This window comes from Mustela lutreola, chromosome 7, assembly GCF_030435805.1.
Source record: "Mustela lutreola isolate mMusLut2 chromosome 7, mMusLut2.pri, whole genome shotgun sequence".
In the NCBI taxonomy this organism is placed as follows: domain Eukaryota; kingdom Metazoa; phylum Chordata; class Mammalia; order Carnivora; family Mustelidae; genus Mustela; species Mustela lutreola.
The window spans coordinates 126,249,304-126,268,865 of record NC_081296.1 but is presented as its reverse complement, the minus strand read 5'-3'; the positions used below and the strand labels follow the sequence as shown (position 1 = coordinate 126,268,865).

General features: G+C 39.9%; 1 protein-coding gene across 3 annotated transcripts in view; it reads right to left on the bottom strand.

Annotated features, from left to right (window-relative positions):
- PTPN21 (protein tyrosine phosphatase non-receptor type 21) overlaps window positions 1-19,562 on the bottom strand; it is a 77,810-nt gene that overhangs the window by 32,464 nt on the left and 25,784 nt on the right. For all 3 annotated transcript variants that reach the window (XM_059182591.1, XM_059182592.1, XM_059182593.1), the window contains exons 3-8: window positions 12,990-13,159; window positions 6,325-6,422; window positions 4,363-4,430; window positions 3,502-3,572; window positions 1,479-1,566; window positions 985-1,073 (exon numbers count right to left, since the gene is read on the bottom strand). In XM_059182591.1, the coding sequence (XP_059038574.1) occupies window positions 985-1,073; window positions 1,479-1,566; window positions 3,502-3,572; window positions 4,363-4,430; window positions 6,325-6,422; window positions 12,990-13,159 (584 nt within the window). The remainder of the gene's footprint in view (window positions 1-984; window positions 1,074-1,478; window positions 1,567-3,501; window positions 3,573-4,362; window positions 4,431-6,324; window positions 6,423-12,989; window positions 13,160-19,562) is intronic.

The window sequence follows — 19,562 nt, the reverse complement described above, 5'->3', positions numbered from 1 at the left end:
GTTAGTAACTGGGTGACCTGAAGCAAATCACTTAGTTTTCCAAGTCTCAATTATCCTCTGCTAGGCGCTGTGAAGACCACATGAGAAAACACACAGAGAGCACTTAGCACGAGCACTCAGTAAATAGTTAAATATAAAGGAACTCAGAACCAAAAAGGGTATAATATTTTACTGCTCTACAAAAACAATATAAACTTTTAATTTTTCATCAGGAATAGAATCAAAGTAAACAGGCTCTCAGTAAAATTGGAACTATTTCTGTGAAATGACACTTTGGATCTTCTAGGGGATGGACTTTAAGGAATGCAAAAGGAGGGACTGAGCAACATGATCCAATTTGCCATCTTTAAGATATAATTTGGAACCCAGAAATTTAAACCACCTGAAATTTCACTTTTGGGGTCAGCCACTATTGGCATATTTCCGTAGAGCCTCCTTTTCTTCTTTCTCACTACATACATTCTAAGATTTCCACAAATGACTAGTATCACATTTTTACAATCAGGGGGAAAAAAAGAACATTATACAAAAGTATTTGAACTTAGCTTAACCAAAAAAAAAAAAAAAAAAAGAAAGAAAGAAAGAAATTTTCTTAAAAGTTGATATTTAAGGAATTTTTGGTACATAACTAGAGTCAGAAAAAGGCCCAGATTTCCACAAACAGACAGTCCTAGAAGCTGGAGCTGGAATTAAAAACTCACATCGAAACAAAGAATGGCCTCCATATGGTAAGAAAAGGGCCAGACACCTAAAGCATTTCATAAGCAGGCCATCCTCACAAGCAGTTTTCCACACATTTGATTTTCAAGAAAGTGGCTCATGAAAGGACCACTGCAGTGGGGGGTTATTTTATTCTCGGAAGGGCATCTTTCCATTTCCTAGTGAGACTCGGGGAGAGACTTGTGGGCCATTACTAGTTGAGATACTAAAACCTGTCACCAGGAGGAGCCACGCACCGCGCACAGAAGGACATAAGGAAAGTACCTAAATACCACAGGAGGCCTTCCGTTCTTGTGTTTCACAAAGATCCCTTCAAGACACGCTCCAATGCATATGTCACTGCCTTGGCTATCCTGGAAGGAGAAAGCACAGAAAGCAGCAGTCCGGCACCAGCCGCACAACAGCTGTGACAATCACGCCCAGCTCCCTGGGCTGGTTTCCCAGACAGAAGATGCTCAGAAGACCTACCCTGGAGGGCAAAGTCTGAAAGAAATCAAGGCATCACCTTGTCAATAGATATGAAAATAGAAAGCCCTGGGCTCCTTAAGGAACTCCACTTCAAGAGCATTTCAAAGAACAAACTGCCAAACAGGAATGTGTTTCACTGTGACATTTTGGTCACAGGATCTCGCTTTCAAGTATGCAGGCTTCTGCACATCTCCAGCCTCTGCACGGGAGGGTGTACCCGGGCCTCCCCGCTATCCTCTCAAAGCTCTCAACATTAATCTGGAGAGGCCCGGCCTCCGGGCTATGCTCACCTTCGCGGGGTAACTCTCTTCTCCGTAGCCGTCCATTCTCTCTACCTCCTGCATGTACAGCATTTCTGCATCAGGAGCGGTGAGCCTTCTGCAACCCAAAAGATGTGAGATCAATCACCAAACCAAAAATGGAAAAAAGAACAAAAGGCAATTCTAAAAGGCTACATACCAATTTTGCATTAGACCTCCACAAACATTTTGGTTTTTAGGCATCTGAAATTCGTTATACCAACATCGACTGAAAACCAGCTACGTGCATAGCACAGTGCTGCCTGCTAAGGGTTAGTCATAAAGATCCTCTTCCTGTACTTCAGGCAGGCAAGGGGGACACAGGGAATAAAACTCCGCAAAAATCTTCACTGAAAGCTGGAATTCATTCTAAACCATTCAGTAACTGCTCATTATCCAAAATATTAGGCAATACTAAGCCTCATGTGCTAAATGCCAAATGACTGATCCAGGAAATAAGGGTTAAAAGACTATAAATGACAAGGATAGGCAAGAAGGCCACATGGGGCTCAACTATACAGAGACTCACCTTCCCGGCCTCACTCTGCTGCTCCTCCACATCCACAAGGCAGCCCACATGGCAACCAAGCCATGGTGCTCCCTCATGCCTCCCTACCTCTGCGCACACGCATCCCTCTTTCCAGCACACCTGTCATTCACCCGTGCACCTGATCAATCCCTAATTATCTTGGAAGAGTTGACCTGTGTATCACTCCTCTGTCAGCTCCCATGATTTCCCTGGGTCTAAGTCAGATGCCCCTGCTCAGTGCAGACCCAGTACATTCTATGCACACTTCCCCCACTGCGCTCATATCACATTGTTAGTTTATAATTACTATCCCGCTAGGTCGTCCAGCCCACCCCTTAGACTCCAAAGCAGGGAATACATTCTATGATGGTAGGGAATTCTATTTATCTTCATGCCACAGCATCCTGCCTCATACAGAGCAATAGTACTAAGCTATCTTTTTATTTTTTTTAAAGGTTTTATTTATTTATTTCAGACAGACAGAGTCTGTGAAGGAGCAGGGGGGAAGGGAGGAAGCAGGTTCCCTGCTGAGCAGGGAGCTGGAGGCAAGGTTCAATCCCAGAACCCTAGGATCACAACATGAGCATGAAAGATAGTTGCTTAACCGCCTGAGCCACCCAGGCACCTCCTAAACTTCCTTTTTAAAAAGATGCACAAACGAGTACATGCAAGTAACAAGAGATAGGGTGATGTGTGCCTGAAGGATCTATTATACTAGTCAGGGGAAAAAAAGGTTCATTTGGGACAGCAAAAAACGAAGCTAGAAAGGCAGGATGTGACCAACTTGGGGGAAGCCTTTAATTGCAGCGCTAATGAACTCAGGCTAGGGGAAAGCCAGAGAAGAGTCATGAACACTTGGGAAGGAAAGGAAGGGAGATGAAAAGAAAGTGATATTTTAAGATTAATCTTTAGTGAGCAACTATATAGATTTGAGGGGCGAGAGACTAAAGACCATAGGTTATCCTTTTTTTTAAGATTTTATTTATTTATTTGACAGACAGAGATCACAAGTAGGCAGAGAGGCAGGCAGAGAGAGAGAGAGAAGCAGGCTTCCTGCCAAGCAGAGAGCCCAATGTGGGGCTTGATCCCAGGACTCTGGGATCATGACCTGAGCCGAAGGCAAAGGCTTTAACCAACGGAGCCACCCAGGTGCCCCATCCAAAGGTTATTTTTAATGCAAGGGGATAAACAATAGGATATAATCAGACAGACCTAGGTTCAAATCCCATCTCTACCCCATGTAACTGTGGGCAAGTGATCTAGTCTTTTTGAGCTTGGTTTCTCCAATCTGTAAGATCGCCGGTAAACCGCTACTAGGCGAGCTGATGCCCGGACCTGCTCGGGGCAGCCCCCCGTGCCCCGTCCCCGCATCGCAGTCCCGGCGGCAGCAGCGGTAAAGCGCCAAGGGTCCTGTGCCAACACCGAGTTCACCGGCAGCCCCGCTTTGCTTCCGGACGCTCGCCATTTCTTATTTCTTAGCGTTACCTGTATTTCTGATGCAGTAAGGCCACTTTTTGGGTTGCTTCTTCCAATACTTTTTCATCTTGTAGCCACCCCTGAAGAGAACACACAGCCGTAAGTATGTGAAGTGTGTGAACAAGCCACTGACTGTTCATGGCTCTCCTCGCTCTCGGGCAGCATTCGGACTAGTGTCGGTCTGTGGGGGGGTTCTGCTGAAGCCGGTGGTCATGATCTTGCTAAGGAGCGAAGCAGCTTCTGCTCAGGAGCCAAACACCCGCCCTGCCCGCCGTGCCCTCCCAGTTCCTCCCGGAGAGGTTCCAGCTGCGTTCTTTCAGGCTGGTAATGCCCATCGGCCAGTTCCGAGCCCCGCACAGCCTGGGCACTCCCTGGCTGGCTGTGTGGATGCTCAGAAGCGCATCGTGCCACCTCCCTTGGTTGGTCCAATGCGGTTCTCCTGTCGGTCACATCCGTCGTGCCTTTAAAAAGTAGACAGCGCTGTCTCCCTGCCGTCTACTTTTTACACTGCTACTGAGAAGCCACACTCATTGCCACAGAACTGTGAGGTCTTGAGCCTTCAGGAAAAAGCAAAACCTCTGTGTGGTTCCTCAGAAGGTGGAAGGGAATCTCTCTCTTAGACTCACACCCAAGCACAAAACAAATCTCTCTGGCTGCAGCCCAGGGAATGCACACCTTCCCTCTCTGTGGGTTTACAAAGACTGGTGACTACAACAAGGGAAGCATTTACACTTGAGTTGTTTATAAGAGTCAACTGTTTTAGCCCTATTCCAGCCTAGCCAGTCTACCATACGGACTTCATTTCAGGGGTTATTAAGGATATGGAAATAAACTATTTATAAAAACCCCAGTGTCAAAAGAAGTTCTTACCACTGGAAACAAGGCAAATTTCTGAAGAAAGTCCTGGGATTCATATTGATCAAAGTCACCAAAATCAGCTATACAAAATGACAAATATTCATGTCAATTATATTTAATTTGCACAGGAAGCATGCACAACTAAATTCAATATGCAGAATACAGATAGTACACTTATGATTTAGAGGTCAAATATGCCTTACAGCTATATAAAGTGTGTATTTTAAAAATCTTTTTAAAAAATATTAATTAGGTAGATTCCTGTGTTTGACTTGGAAAAATGCCTACTAATAAAATGAAAAAATAAGTTACAAACTGCATGTATTATGATCTCATTTCTAATAATTAACAAAGAAACAAAATCTGCCCTATAATCACATGTGCTTACTTATTTATGCATAGAAAGATGTCAGAAAGAAACCAAACTGTTCATAGCAATGATCACCTCTAGGGAATGGAATCACATCACTTCAAGATGTATCACTTCAGATGTATTTATTTAGAGATTGTTTGTTATTAAAAAAAAAAAAAAAAAAAGACAGCTCAGCAAAGATCTTATGAAAAACTCTTAAAGCCAGTGATTATTCTGATTAAGTTTTAGTTTCCAAGATTAAATGCCAGTTATCATTTGAAATAATGCCCCATCATAAGTCTTCCCAAAGTATATATATATAGGTAAATACATATTGACTAGACATGAAAAATAACAGAACCAAACATTCAAAATTGTTTGTGAAATGCAAAACTTTATCTATTATGATTGATAATGCCCTATAATCCAGGACAAGTGCATAAGAAAGAAACCCAATAAATGAGGTATACTTAGAGTATAAGTGAACAGAAGGGTCCCAGGTGGCTCATCAGTTAAGCACCCGATTGCTGATTTCAGCTCAGGTCATGATCTCGGAGCCCTAAGATTGAGCCCTGCATCAGGCTCCTCACTAAGCAGGGAATCTGTTTGAGGATTCTCTCCCTCTGCCCCCCTCACCTCTCTCTCAGAAAAAATTAATATACGTATCTTTAAAGAAAAAAAGTATAAGTAAACATAACTTCATCAACCTCACTTCCTAAAATACTAGTTAGCTATAGATCAAGCCCTTGAACTAAATATTAGTTAGCTATAGATCAAATCCTTGAACTGTGGGGCGCCTGGGTGGCTCAGTGGGTTAAGCCGCTGCCTTCGGCTCAGGTCATGATCTCAGGGTCCTGGGATCGAGTCCTGCATCGGGCTCTCTGCTCAGCAGGGAGCCTGCTTCCTCCTCTCTCTCTGCCTGCCTCTCTGCCTACTTGTAATCTCTCTCTGTCGAATAAATAAATAAAATCTTAAAAAAAAAAAAATTCCTTGAACTGTGTATGTGTGTTTCTCTAATGGTGGTCTGTTTGCACTGTTGACATATGCTACCAGGCTTACCCTTCCAAAGTCTCTTATTTCACAGAAGTAACCCAAATTCATTTTTTCCTGCAAGAAAAGTGATTTCACCAATACATAAACACTACTATAGGAAGTCAGTAACTTTAAGAATCCCTTGCTGGTTTTGTTATAACACACATTTTTTAAAGGATTTTATTTATCCATTTGAGAGAGAGAGCAAGGGAGAGAGAGAGAGCAAGGGAGAGAGAGAGTGCTCGAGAGGACATGAGCAGTTGGATGGAGCACAGGGAGAGGGAGAAGCAGACTTCCTGCTAAGCCTGGAGCCAGACAAGGGGCCACATCTCCTAGGACTCCAGGATCATGACCGGAGCTAAAGGCAGACGCTTAACTGACTGAGCCACCCAGGCGCCCCAACACACATTTTTTTCTTTAAAGATCTTTTTTTTTTTTTTAAAGTAATGTCCACACCCAACATGGGGCTTTAACTTACAACTCTGAGATCAAGAGTCCCGTGCTCCACTGACTAAGGCAGCCAGGCGCCCTGGTTATAACACACATCTTAATCTGATATATGTATTACATCATCAACTGTCATTATTTACCTTGAACAGCCAAGCCTGCTAGCTGAATTGCTTGTTCTAATGTACAAGGAATGTTTCCTTCCAAGATATCTTTCTTCAGCTGCAGATAATACTGATACCTACAAAAAAGTCAATTTTAAAAAGTCAATATCAATATGACCTCCAGTGGAGAGGCAATGCATTCTACAGTAATTTGGTAGAGGATCATAAACTAGTCAAAGAAAACCTTAACCCCAGATGGCTTCAAAAAATGGCAAGAATACCGCTGACCATATCTATACCTACACACACATACACGGGCATGCATGTGGGCACATACACAAACACAATGTAAGCAATTTCTTGAGTTCCTTATGCTTAACTGTAGTTATTTCAAAGCTACAACCACCCAGAAGACAATTGGTCTCCTTTCTAATGCCCTGTAAGACAGTTCCTACATTTTGTTCTGTTTAGTTGGAGACACAGACAATCCATGGCCAATCTTTACTTTAAAAACTCTGACTAGTAACTCAGTAATACAAGACTCTGATAGAAATTACTTGTTCTGATAGAGGTTCCCTAGCCCTAAATAGTAAAACCAAGAGAAAATGCTTCCTGATATTTCAGATCAGGCTCTTATTAAAATATTTTTTGATGGACTCTCCAAAAGAACAGCTGCTATGATGCTTTCTTAATATTCTTGTAATGTGGGTTTACTTCTGTTTACACTTTCAACCTCTGGGGCACAAATCACCAGCACAAGCTTTAGTCAAGCACATCTAGTGAAATTCCAGCTCCCCAGTGTAGCATGTTGAATGAAGTTGGGCAAATCTGTGGTTTTAATGATCACCAGTAAAAAAAGGGGTATGGTCACCCCTTCGCAGGGTCAGCAGTGTTTCATCTGTATCACGACTCTATTCTGATAAAGTTCTACAGTGACTTATGCTGCCTTCCTTTTATGTATTCATTTAACCTGTAATTCCTAGGGCCTACTACACGTCAAGCATTGTTCTAGATGCTGGGGTACAATGGTGGATGAAGATCCACCAATGCTCTGCCTGTACAGTAGAGCCATCTTGAATCCAGGATGTCTCCCAGATTTGGCATCTGTGAAGTACAACCTAGTCGCTGTTGGTACTAGAATTCCCCTTTCATCATTTCATCTCCTTTTATCATACTATCATCTTCTTTTATTTTAGCTAGCTCTGAGGTCTCCATTCTTTATTACCCAAAAACCTCACCAAAACACCATCCATTCAGATAAGAATATGGATCCAACTGATCCCCTTCCGCCTGCTAGTAGCAGAATCGATCCATTTCCCTCAACTGAGAAGCAGAACGCTGATAGCTCTGGGATCTTGTCAAAGAAGAAAACTTCACACCTTCTATGAAGCAGCTCCTTCCAGAAGCCGATTTAAAGAAGATTGTACTGAGAGAAGTCTATCTCTTGAACATACACCACTCTAAATAATCCAGGTTCTTTCCTTAAACCAAATCATGGGAAGCAACATACCTGGACCAAATTTATTTAGTCTCCCACAGACATGTGCTATTTTTTGGTGTGTTTTTCTTTGTTGTTTTTTGTTTTTGCCTTGTATTACAATTTTCTGTTATAAGAGTTGATTCCATTTACTCTCAAATGTTCATTGCCGGTTCAATGTCTTTTCTATAAAATCCCACCTGAAAATTTCCTTTTGAGTGATACACCAAGAAAATCTGTCACATTCAAACCGTAACAGACTCTTAATCTCAGGAAACAAACTGAGAGTTGCTGGGGGTGTGGGGGTTAGGGATGGGGTAGCTAGGTGATAGACATTGGGAAGGGTATGTGCTATGGTGAGTGCCATGAAGTGTATAAGACTGATGATTCATAGACATGTACCCCTGAGGCAAATAATACATTATATGTTAATTTTTAAAAAAAGAAGAAAAAAAAAAGAAAATCTGTCATGTTTGCAAACTGATATGCTTTTTATCAGATAAAGGATGATGGGACTCAGAATATTCCTTCTTTTGCCTTGACTGCCATGAAGCTCGGAGTTAGAACCCAGGCACAGGCACACTGCTTCCCCCTCTCATTACCCTCTTAACCACCAGCTCCACCATATAATGGCAGCTACTTGTGCCAAAGCTCAGACATGAAGGGATATGCTCACATCCGCAAAGGTAGCCTCAGCTGCAGTTTGAATCCAGGTCAGGACGGCCTCAAAGTGCATGTCTTTAACTGTCACAAATCTCCAGTTAAGGACTTTTCTAGTATTTTTATTACATTTCTTTAGGTTTTTTTTTTTATCCTGGAGTCCATATGAATACAATGCTTGAGAGCAAAGACTCAGAAGGCAGCCTTCTTGAGTTTAAAATCCCAGCTCCAGGGGCGCCTGGGTGGCTCAGTGGGTTAAAGCATGATCCCAGGGTCCTGGGATTGAGCCCCACATTGGGCTCTCTGCTCAGCGGGGAGCCTGCTTTCCCCTCTCTCTCTGCCTGCCTGTGATCTGTCTGTCAAGTAAATAAATAAAAAAAAACTTAAAAAATTAAATTAAATTAAATTAAATCCCAGCTCCATACTGGCAGTATAACCCTGGGCAAAATATTTAGCCTTTCTGTGTCTTGGTTTCTTCAACTACAAACTGGACAATAATACCTACTTTGTAGGACTCGTGAGGATTATGAATGATTAAATATAAAGGGCTTAGAACAATGCCTGACATTGAGTAAGAAAGGGAAATGGTTGCTTTTATTATTATCTCATTGTTTTGTTCCCAAAATCCTTTAATGGAAGCAAGCAGGGTGTATGATATATATGGATATGCATATATCTCTATATATGTTTATATACATGTATGTGTATATGCATACAGGTATGTATATATTTAAGTATTTACATGAAAGGGCCAAGAAATTTTACTTCAAAGGCATTACCAGTTTCTGTGAACACTTTTTGTTAAAATGATAATATGTTGGTGAGGCTAAGGATGGTTTACAAATATATTTTTTCAATGTTTATCATAAAAAGAATTAAAATACAGCGCAGCAATAAAATGTAACATGCAAACTTTTATTCCTTACAAACAGTTCTGAATTCAAGAAACTGCACATCTTAATTCTAAGCAAGCATTCCATAAATTTGCCCAAAGTCAAATGCTGATTAAAACTAAATAGATGTTTTATCTAAATCTTACCAAATTATCAACTTTCTAATATAAAATATTTTTACACAAGAAATATTACATTGAGTAATTATAATAAATAGGTTGCCCCATTCTCCCCAATAGAAATTTCAAATAATATATATAGAAATGTAGTCTTTTTCCTTCACTTGTTTTTCTTAGGCTAGTATTAGAAGGCTAATGTGAAGGTTTTATGTTTTAAGTTTTATTATGGAATTTTGGAAACATATAGAGAGAACAAGTCCAGTGAACCCACACATCCTTATCACACAGCCTCAAACATCAACTTGACCCATGCCCTGTTCTTCTACTGTCTCCCCTTCCCCACCCAAGCGTTTTACATCAAATTTCAGATATCACAGCACCGTACTTAAAATATTTTAGTAGATATCCGTAAAAGGTAAGCTTTTAAAAAGAACACACACACACACACACACACACACACACACACACACACATGTTTTTAACATATCCAATAAAATGGGCAACAATGTCCTAAAGTTACCCAGTACCTGGTCCATATGCAATTGTTGTGATTGCCTCAAAAATGCATTTTTTAAATATTTTATTTTTAAGTAATCTCTACACTCAACATGGAGCTTGAACTTATAACCCTGAGGTCAAGAGTCACATACATGCTCTACTGGATGAGCCAGCTAGGCGCCCTTCAAAAATCTATTTTTACAGCTAAAAAAAAAAAATCAGTATCTAAACAAGTTCCAGGGCACCTGGGTGGCTCAGTTGGTGGAGCGACTGCCTTTGGCTCAGGTCATGATCCCAGAGTCCTGGGATCGAGTCCCACATTAGGCTCCCAGCTCCACCAGGAGTCTGCTTCTCCCTCTGACCTTCCTTCTCATGCTCTCTCTGTCTCTCTCTCTCTCAAATAAATAAATACAATCTTAAAAAAAAAAAAAAAAAAAGTTCCACAGGCCACATTCGATTGACAGTTCTCTCTTAATTTTGAAAAGAAAAATTCCTCCTCTTTATGTTCATGTCATTTGTATTCAAAATAGTGCGATGGGTCATATAGAATTCCCTACATTCTGGATTTGTCTGATTGCACTCTTGTAGAGTTATTTAACATGTTCATCTGGTCTCTGATTTTTCCTGTGAACTGTTAGGTTCAGGGCAGTGTTGTCTAAGGAACTTCCTGCAGTGATAAAAGTGATGTCTATCTGTCCTGTCCAATATGGGAGCCATTAGCCACATGTGGCTACTGAGGATTAAAATGTGGCTAGTGTGACTGAGGAACTGAGAAGGCGTCTTAAAGGAACATGACTTAGCTGAGAGTGGAACCCATTTTATCCTTTTGCTGCCTGGAGTACGAATGTGAGAGCTAGACCTTCTCTAGAATTCTCTGACGAGATTCCGTAGTGAATGGAAAGAACATGCTGAGCAACGCAGAACAGTAAGAAAGAATATGGGTCCCTGAAGACTTTGTGGAGTAGTATAAGCTCGGTGTGGCTGACCCCTGGACTTCCTTTAAGAAATGAAAGATATTTACGGCTTTTGTTACATGCAGCCAAACTTCATCAACAACTTCTCTAACAGGCTCTCTTCCACCTCATCGCTGTGCACTCCTACTGACTGCATCTACCAGGCCCTCCCTCTCCTTCCTGTCTAGTTTATAGCATGTTCCTACCTAACTGGTCTCCTAACTATATTGCCACCTCTAAGCTGCCTTCCATGATGGGCGACATTGGTAAAACACAAATGTCATCTTTCCATTCCGTTAAAATTCAAAAATGTCTTTCCTCAGAGTACCATGACTTTATGACTAGGACATACCTATTTTTCAAATCTCCTCTCCCTGTTCCAGGTAATATCTGAAATTTCTGGAAAACATCAGTGACTTTCATTCTCTCCCCTACTCTGCACAAGCTAATCCCTCTAACTAGAAAATTCCTCTTGAAGTTCTTGTTCCCCCCACCTGCCCCACCCCTAGGAATCTAGCGTTAATTAAAGCATTTATCATCATAATAAACTGTAATTGTTTATCTACATGGGCTGTCAGTTCCACAGGACTCCTCCAGGGTAGGATTAAAGCCTATTCACTTGTATATTCATCTCCCAGGTAAGGAAGCTAGTTCTTAACATCACACCATATTATATACTCAATGAATGTTTAAATAAATGAGTCAGTGATCAGTTGTTATTTTTCCTCCTTGGTTCTACTTCTCTCATCAATATTTTTATCCCATCTCAGTTTTATAGTCAGTGCATATTTATCCCTACTACCTGATTCTTGCTTCTTTGATTTTCTATCTTCTTGCAATAATTAACTGGCAAACTCAGTACTCGAAAAGAACATTACACAAACACAGGGCAGTACCAGGTTCTCACTATCTACACGGCACTGTGTTAGATACTGTAGGAAAGGTAAAGCTAAAGAAAACAGAGGTTTAAAATCCAAGAAAAAGATAACATATGTACACAAATAACTATAACAAAAGGCTGTAACAACTTCCATCTAACACAAGTACAAGCCAACTGTAGGGCAGTCCAGAGAAGGCAAAGCTCATTCCAGCCTAGGGACCACAGAAACTTCAGGGAGGAGGTGACTTTTTTTTTTTTTTTTTAAAGATTTTATTTTTATTTATTTATTTGACAGAGAGAAATCACAAGTAGGCAGAGAGGCAGGCAGAGAGAGAGAGGAGGAAGCAGGCTCCCCGCTGAGCAGAGAGCCCGATGCGGGACTCGATCCCAGGACCCTGAGATCATGACCTGAGCCAAAGGCAGCGGCTTAACCCACTGAGCCACCCAGGCGCCCCAGGAGGTGACTTTTAAACTAAAATTCAGAGGATGAGTAGGATTCCAGTACATAAATCTAGAACCCAAAGATGAAAAGGCATGTGGCATGTTCAGGGCACTGAAAGTAGCCCAGCTTGGCTGAAAAGTAATATTAAATAGGGTTCCAAAGATAAGGTAGTGGTGGATTTGGGAGAACTTGAAAGAAAAACTCATGGATCCCAAATTTTATTCCTTGTTTTTTGGTTTGTCTTCAAGAAAAAAACAAACATTTCGTTCCTCTATCCCACTCCTGAATATGCTCTTCCGTTTCTGCCTTGATCCCTTCTAAGTGCACTTACTGGCCTCTTCTTGTACCCTCCCAACTATCTACAAAATACACAGCGCCTGCAGTCGGAGAACTTTAAGAACCCTTCTGCACACTTCCCTGAGGAAAGAATACAGATTCTGAAACTTTCTAAAATCTCCTCTCGTTTCAGCATTACGAAGACCAGAAACAAACAAACGAACAAATTTGAAGAGGACAGCACTACAAGAGGAGTTCACAGCCCAGAGAAAAACATCATCTTCCCCTTTAATGGCCAGTCTGTGCGAAACTGAAACTCTTGCTCTGGGCAAGGAAGCCCTCAGACAACCACAGACCGTGGCCGCCATTTAATCATGTGGCTGCACATGGGCGCTGGAGGCCACGGTTAGTCTGATCTCCTGACCTTAACCTCAGTGTCCCTCGGTGTCCCTTTTTTCATCTCATTAAGAGTGTTTCCTAAAAACAGAGAGCATGTTATTTCTCACCTGGTAATCTCCTGCTGCAGCTGAGAAACCGAAGGCACATAAAACACCACTCCAAAATAGACGGTCGGTTCTACGGCGTGTTTATCCAGCTGCTTCTTGAGAGGTTTTTCCAGATCTACCCACCGGCGCTGGTTTTGCTTGTTGTGGTACCAGAGGCTGAAGTAAGTGATCTGGAAAGAGGGAGAGTCACTGATGGAGGCAGACGTGTACGAGAGAATGCCTATTCTCACTGCTCTGGTCCGTGACCTGGGACCAAATGACATCAGTCTCCTATTCCTTCTCTTCTTAAAAAGGGACAATACCAAAACCCAAAGAAAGACACAAGACATACACACCCCCCCATATATATCTAGATACATGCAGGAAAAAGAGGTGAAAAGTCAACTCCTCTTGCAGACTGTTTTTTGAACTCTGCACAGAAAAATGCATTAGAAAAATGATGCCTAGACATCAGAATGTAGCAGGTGCTACACCATTTTACAGAGTTTTAACAACAAAAAATAACATATACTGAATAAATGTTTAGTTTTAAAATTGTCAAAATACTAAATGTATCATAATTGGTATTTTATAAGTACAAGTGGGGTTTTATATAGAATACTGATCAGATAGTGTTAATCCAACTTCTTACTACTCTTGAATTTGGCTTCTATACATAAATTATTTCATGTAAATATTGTAAATTCTAGAAATATAGGTACAAATGCAACTCTTCTTTGCCCCCCCAAATTTATTAGATACAAATTTAACGCAATCATAACTTTACAGTGGTAAATTCTCACATATACAAAAATACACAAAAAGCTCTACATAGAGCAATAAGATATCACTTGAAGGTTTAAAAAAATGCCCAGATATTAGCACTTAGATTGCACTTGCTGTATAATGAAACTGTTCAGGGAAATCGATACTAGCTCTGGGCTTGGTCAAGCTGAAAGGTTATTAATGCACTTAAGCATTAAAATGACAGCCTCAGGACACTGCTAATATTTATCTCAAAATCAGTTTACAGATCAAGGCAACTGGAAAAATTCCCTGCTTTGTTCTAGACTCTAGGGCAACACAGCCAAACAGAACTTTCTATGATGATGGAAATATTCTGTCTCCCAATATAGCAGCCACTAGCTGCCTGTGGCTATCGAGCACCTGGAATGTGGTTAGTGCAGCTGAGGAAATAAATATTTAATGTTATTTAATTTTAATTGACTTAAATTAAATAGCTGCAAGTCTCTAGTGGCACTGTATTGGAAAATACAGCTTTAGAGCAACAATAAAACAAGAAATAATATTCAGGCTATATTTTTAACCTATAATCCTCATTAAAATAAAAAATGACTTTTTAATTTACAGGTCAAAAGAGTATACAAACATGTTCTTAATATTCATTTCATCTTACAACTTTTTACAAAGGAAGAACTATAGCTTTAAAATGAGTCTCTTAATCAAACAAACTCGACGAAAGTGAGGAATGTGTCCATTCCCCCTTTGTAACCAAAGACCCAGAATGGTGCAGGAATTCAGTAAATTTTGCTGAAAGAACGAGTATTCCCTGGCTTCCTAGTTGTCACCCAAGCCATATATATGAATGAAATATTCTGAACATTTCCTATGTACCAGGTTTTGTCCCAAGAAGGACAATAATATCATATATCAAATCACCACCACTACCTCATGAAACAGATATGTGTGTGTGAAACTCTAAAGCCAGTGTTTGTCTAAGGATTGTCCCTGGACCACTTCTACCAGAACTACCTGGAGAGCTTCTTGAGCTCTCCAGAGCTATTCAACTCCCAAGTAATTCCTATGCCCACTGGTGGGTGAAAACCATTGCACTACAGCACACTGGCCCCCTCGAGTTATACAGGAACTGGTGTATGAACAACCTATCCTTGAGAAGCTGCACAGAAGTCAACTTTTGAAAATCCACACACACTTTAATACAGCAGAAAGTCTGCGTCTTACTGTGAACTATTTTCTGAAGTTATAATTGTGTTTATAAAATGAATTACATGTTATCTGTAAGGACAGAGTATCTATTACATTTATAGAAAATGGATACGATTACTTCTTTCTTTTGAACTGCAACTTAAAGAAAAGAAAGTCTCATTTAACAAAAAAACTGATACTTAAAGTCTGAAGTCCTGGGTTTAATTACTAATTGTCACTTGCTAAACTGGGAGGTAGAAAAGTCAATCAGACCAATTCCATTTTCCCAAATGTAAAAGGGGGTAATAATAAGTGTAAGTAATATCTCCTTCACACTTCCATCGTGGGAACACAATACTAAACTTAAATGAATGTGTTTGCCACTAGAAAACCACTATTTTTTTTAGATTTTTATTTATTTATTTGAGGGAGAGAGAGACAGAGATAGCAAGAGAGAGCACAGATGGGGAGGAGAGGGAGAAGGAGGCTCCCCCCTGGGCAGCGAGCCCAACGCCTGTCTCAATCCCAGGACCCTAAGGATCATGACCTGAGCTGAAGGCAGACACTTAACGAACTGAGCCACCCGCGCATCCCTAAAAAGATTTTACTTATTTATTTTAGAGAGAGAGAGAGAGAGCAGGGGCAGAGCATTACAGGGAGAGGGAGAGAAAGAATCTCCACCAGACTCCCTGCTGAGTGCAGAGTCAACACAGGACGCAGTCTCATAGCCCTGAGATCACCTCCTGAGCTGAAATCGAGAGTTAGACACTTAACCAACTGAGCCACCCAGGTGCCCCGAAAAGCCACCGTATTTTCCAATGATTATTTAGTTTTACCCACTCCACTAAACATCAGCAAAATAAATTATACACCCCCCCAAAATAATTTTCTAATGACTTCCATTTATATGGACTGATTACAACACATTTTGTTAATTGTATTTATGTTTTGTGTTTCATCTTAGAATTGGATTGAATGTAGGGTGCCTGCATGGCTCAGTAGTTGGGCTTCTGCCTTCGGCTGGGATCGAGCCCCACATCTGGCTTCCTGCTCAGCGGAGAGTCTGTTTCCTCTCCCAGTCTCCCCGCTTGTGCTCTCTCTCTTGCTCTGTGTCTCTCTCTCTGCCAAATAAATAAATAAAAACTTAAAAAAAAAAAAAAAAAGAATTGGATTGAATGTACTTTGTTCGGTCTATAACACATACTATTGCCATGAACTTAATTCTACAAATACTTATTTTTTGCCATTAAACCAGAAAGCTGGGCATCCCTTAGGATCTAAAACTATTTGGGTCACAATGGCATGTCACTTTTAACCAAAATTAAAACGTCTTAAAAATACTCTTTGTATATATTACCTTTCCCCTAAAATATAGTTGGACTTCAATGCTCCAAACACAAATATCTAAATAGTTATAAAACTGTAAGTTTACTATAGAGGTGCCTGGCTAGCTCAGTTGGTAGGCATGCGGCTCTTGATCTCAGGATCATGAGTTCAAGCCCCACATTGGGCATGGAACCTACTTAAAAAACAACACAGGCAAAAACACTATAGGTTCACTATATAATTTGTTGTTGTTCTTTGTGAACCAATCATGAGATAATTAAAAGAAGAAAACCTGAATGATCTAGTGGCATTCTAAAAAAGTACCTTCTAAAAGAAACTAATTTTTAAAATATGCTAAAAGTTTATTTTAGCAATGCATTTATACTCATGTCACATATAGATAGAAAATCAAATAGAAAGGGAAATACATTTGTAAAATTACACCATAATTAGTTTTTTATGAAGTATATATCTTATAAAAGAGTAGCAAGGACTTTATCTAATTGTACAAATGGCTGAAAATAATAGATATACCAAATTATTTGCTGATCAGCTATTATATTTGTGGAAAGTCTAAGGTTTTGGACATTTGAACATTAACTGATTATATGTAGTAAAGTATTTGCTTTGATACTTGCTCCTGTGTTCAAGTTCTATTTAAGAAGTAGTTAAGCCTAGCCAAAATCACATTTATATCTTGTTAAATATTCCAAGGAGGTATTATATTTCTAAAATTGCCACTAGAGGGATGCCTGGGTGGCTCAGTCAAAGTGTCTGCCTTTGGCTCAGGTCATGGTCCCAGGGTCCTAGGATGGAGCCCCACTTTGGGCTCTCTACTCAGTGGTGAGTCTGCATCTCCCTCTCCCTCTGTGATCTTTCTTGCTTTCGCTCGTTCTCAAATAAATAACTTATTTTTTTAAAATAATGAATTAATAAAATTGTCACTAGAAATGTTTACATACATATGTAATAATATGTAATAATCCTTGGATTCAGTGCTTCCTTACAATTTCTACACATATATAATGAACTGATTGCCTGAGATTTTAAGACTACAATACAGTTTGTTTCTAAGATGGATAGGTAGAGTTTGAGCAACAAAATGTCATTAAATTCTCATCAGGCATAACATTTTCTGTACAAGTCCATTTTGGGGGCTTTGTCTCAGATAACAATCTTGAGCATCTGGATAATTAGTTTTCCAAAATAATTTAAAATCCATCCAAAAAACAAAGTGGGGGGATCAAAGAAGAGGGGAGAATACTCCCTACCTCATCTATAGGACAGCATTATCCTCATGCCCCAAATAGACAAAAGACACCATTAGAGGGTGCCTGGATGGCTCAGTGGGTTAAAGCCTCTGCCTTCGGCTCAGGTCATGATCCCAGGGTCCTGGGATCGAGCCCCGCATCGGGCTCTCTGCTTGGCAGGGAGACTACTTCCTCCTCTCTCTGCCTACTTGTGATCTCTGTCAAATAAATAAATAAAATCTAAAAAAAAAAAAAGACACCATTAGAAAACTATAGGCTAGTATCTTTTATAAATACAGATGTAATAGACATGAACTGAATTAAACAACATATCAAAACAATCATATACCACAAACAAGTGGGATTTATCCCAGAAATGCAAGAGTAGTTCAACATACAAAAGAATCAATGTAACATATTATTAATATGAAGGGAAAATACATAGTTTTCTGAATTGACACAAAAAAGACTAGAGCTGGGGCACCTTGGTGGCTCAGAGGGTTAAACCTCTCCCTTCAGCTCAGGTCACAATTTTGGGGTCCTAGGATCAAGCCCCACATCGGGCTCTCTGCTCAGCAGGGAGCCTGTTTCTCCCTCTCTCTGTCTGCCTCTCTGCCTACTTGTGATCTCTCTCTCTGTCAAATAAATAAAATATTAAAAAAAAAACTAGAACTAATAAACTCAGCAAAGCTGAAGGGTACAAAACCAACATGCACAAATCAGTATGGATTCTACACATCAGGAATTGCAAAATTTAAAGAGAAATTCAAAAAAATGATTTCATTTAACATTCTAAAACTGATGGTGGTGATGGATACACAACTCTGAATATGCAAAAAACCACTGAATTGCATGCTTTAAGGGGCGAATTGTATGCTATGTGAATTCTATTTCAATAAAGCTTTTAAGAGTTATTGGTTAAATGAAAAAAAAAGATTTCATTTATAATAGCATCCAAAGGAATAAAAAAATCTAAAAATAAATGAAGTGAGAAAGTTTGTATACTGAACAATATAAAACGTGGCTGAAAGAAATTATTGCTATTGTTTTTTAGGAAGGCTCCATGTCCAATGTGGGGCTTGAACTCATGAGCCTGAGATCAAGAGTCACATGCTTTCCTGACTGAGCCAGCTAAGCACCCCTTCACTGCTAAAAGAAATTAAATGAAAAGACATCCTGTGTTCATAAACTGTAACACTTAATATTGTTAAGATGGCAAAACTATCCAAAGTGATCTACAGATTCAAATGCAAGCCCTTTTTTCAGAGAAAGCCAATTCTCGAGCTCATATGGAATTACCAGGGGCCTTGAGTAGCCAAACCAATAATGAAAAAGAATAAAGCTGGAAAACTCCTATTTTCTGATTTTAAAACTTACTATAAAGCTACCTTAATCAAAATAGTGAGGTACTGGTATAATAGAGACACAAAGATAAATGTTATAAAATTGAGTCCAGAAATAAACCTGTGCATCCATGGTCAACAGATTTTCAGCAAGAATGCTAAGACCATTCAGTGGAGAAAGAAGAATCTCTTCAACAAATGGTTTTAAGACAACCAAAGATCAACATGTAAAACAAAAGGGGTGCCTGCGTGGCTCAGTAGGTTGAGCAGCCAACTCTTTGATTTCGGCTCAGGTCATGGTCTTGGGGTGATGAGGTCAAGCCCTGCATCAAGCTCTATGCTGGAAATGGAGCCTGCTCGGGATTCTCTCCCTCTCTCTCTGTCCCTCTCCTACTCACATGTACACATTTTCTCCCTCAAAACAAACAAAAAAATGCAAAACAAGGAAGTTAGACCCTACTTCACACAGTATATAAAAAATTGATCAAACTGAATCAACAACATAAATAATAAGAACAAAACTGTAAAATTCTTTAGAAGAAAACAGAGGTAAATCTTCATGATCTTGAATTTAGGAATGGATTCTTATATATGACACCAAAAGTATGAACAAAAAAGGAAAAAAAAAAAGGATAAATCTGACTTTTTCAAAATTTAAGACCATGTTTATCAAAGAACCAAATCAAGAAAGTAAAAAGACAACTACAGAATGGGAGAAAATATTTGCA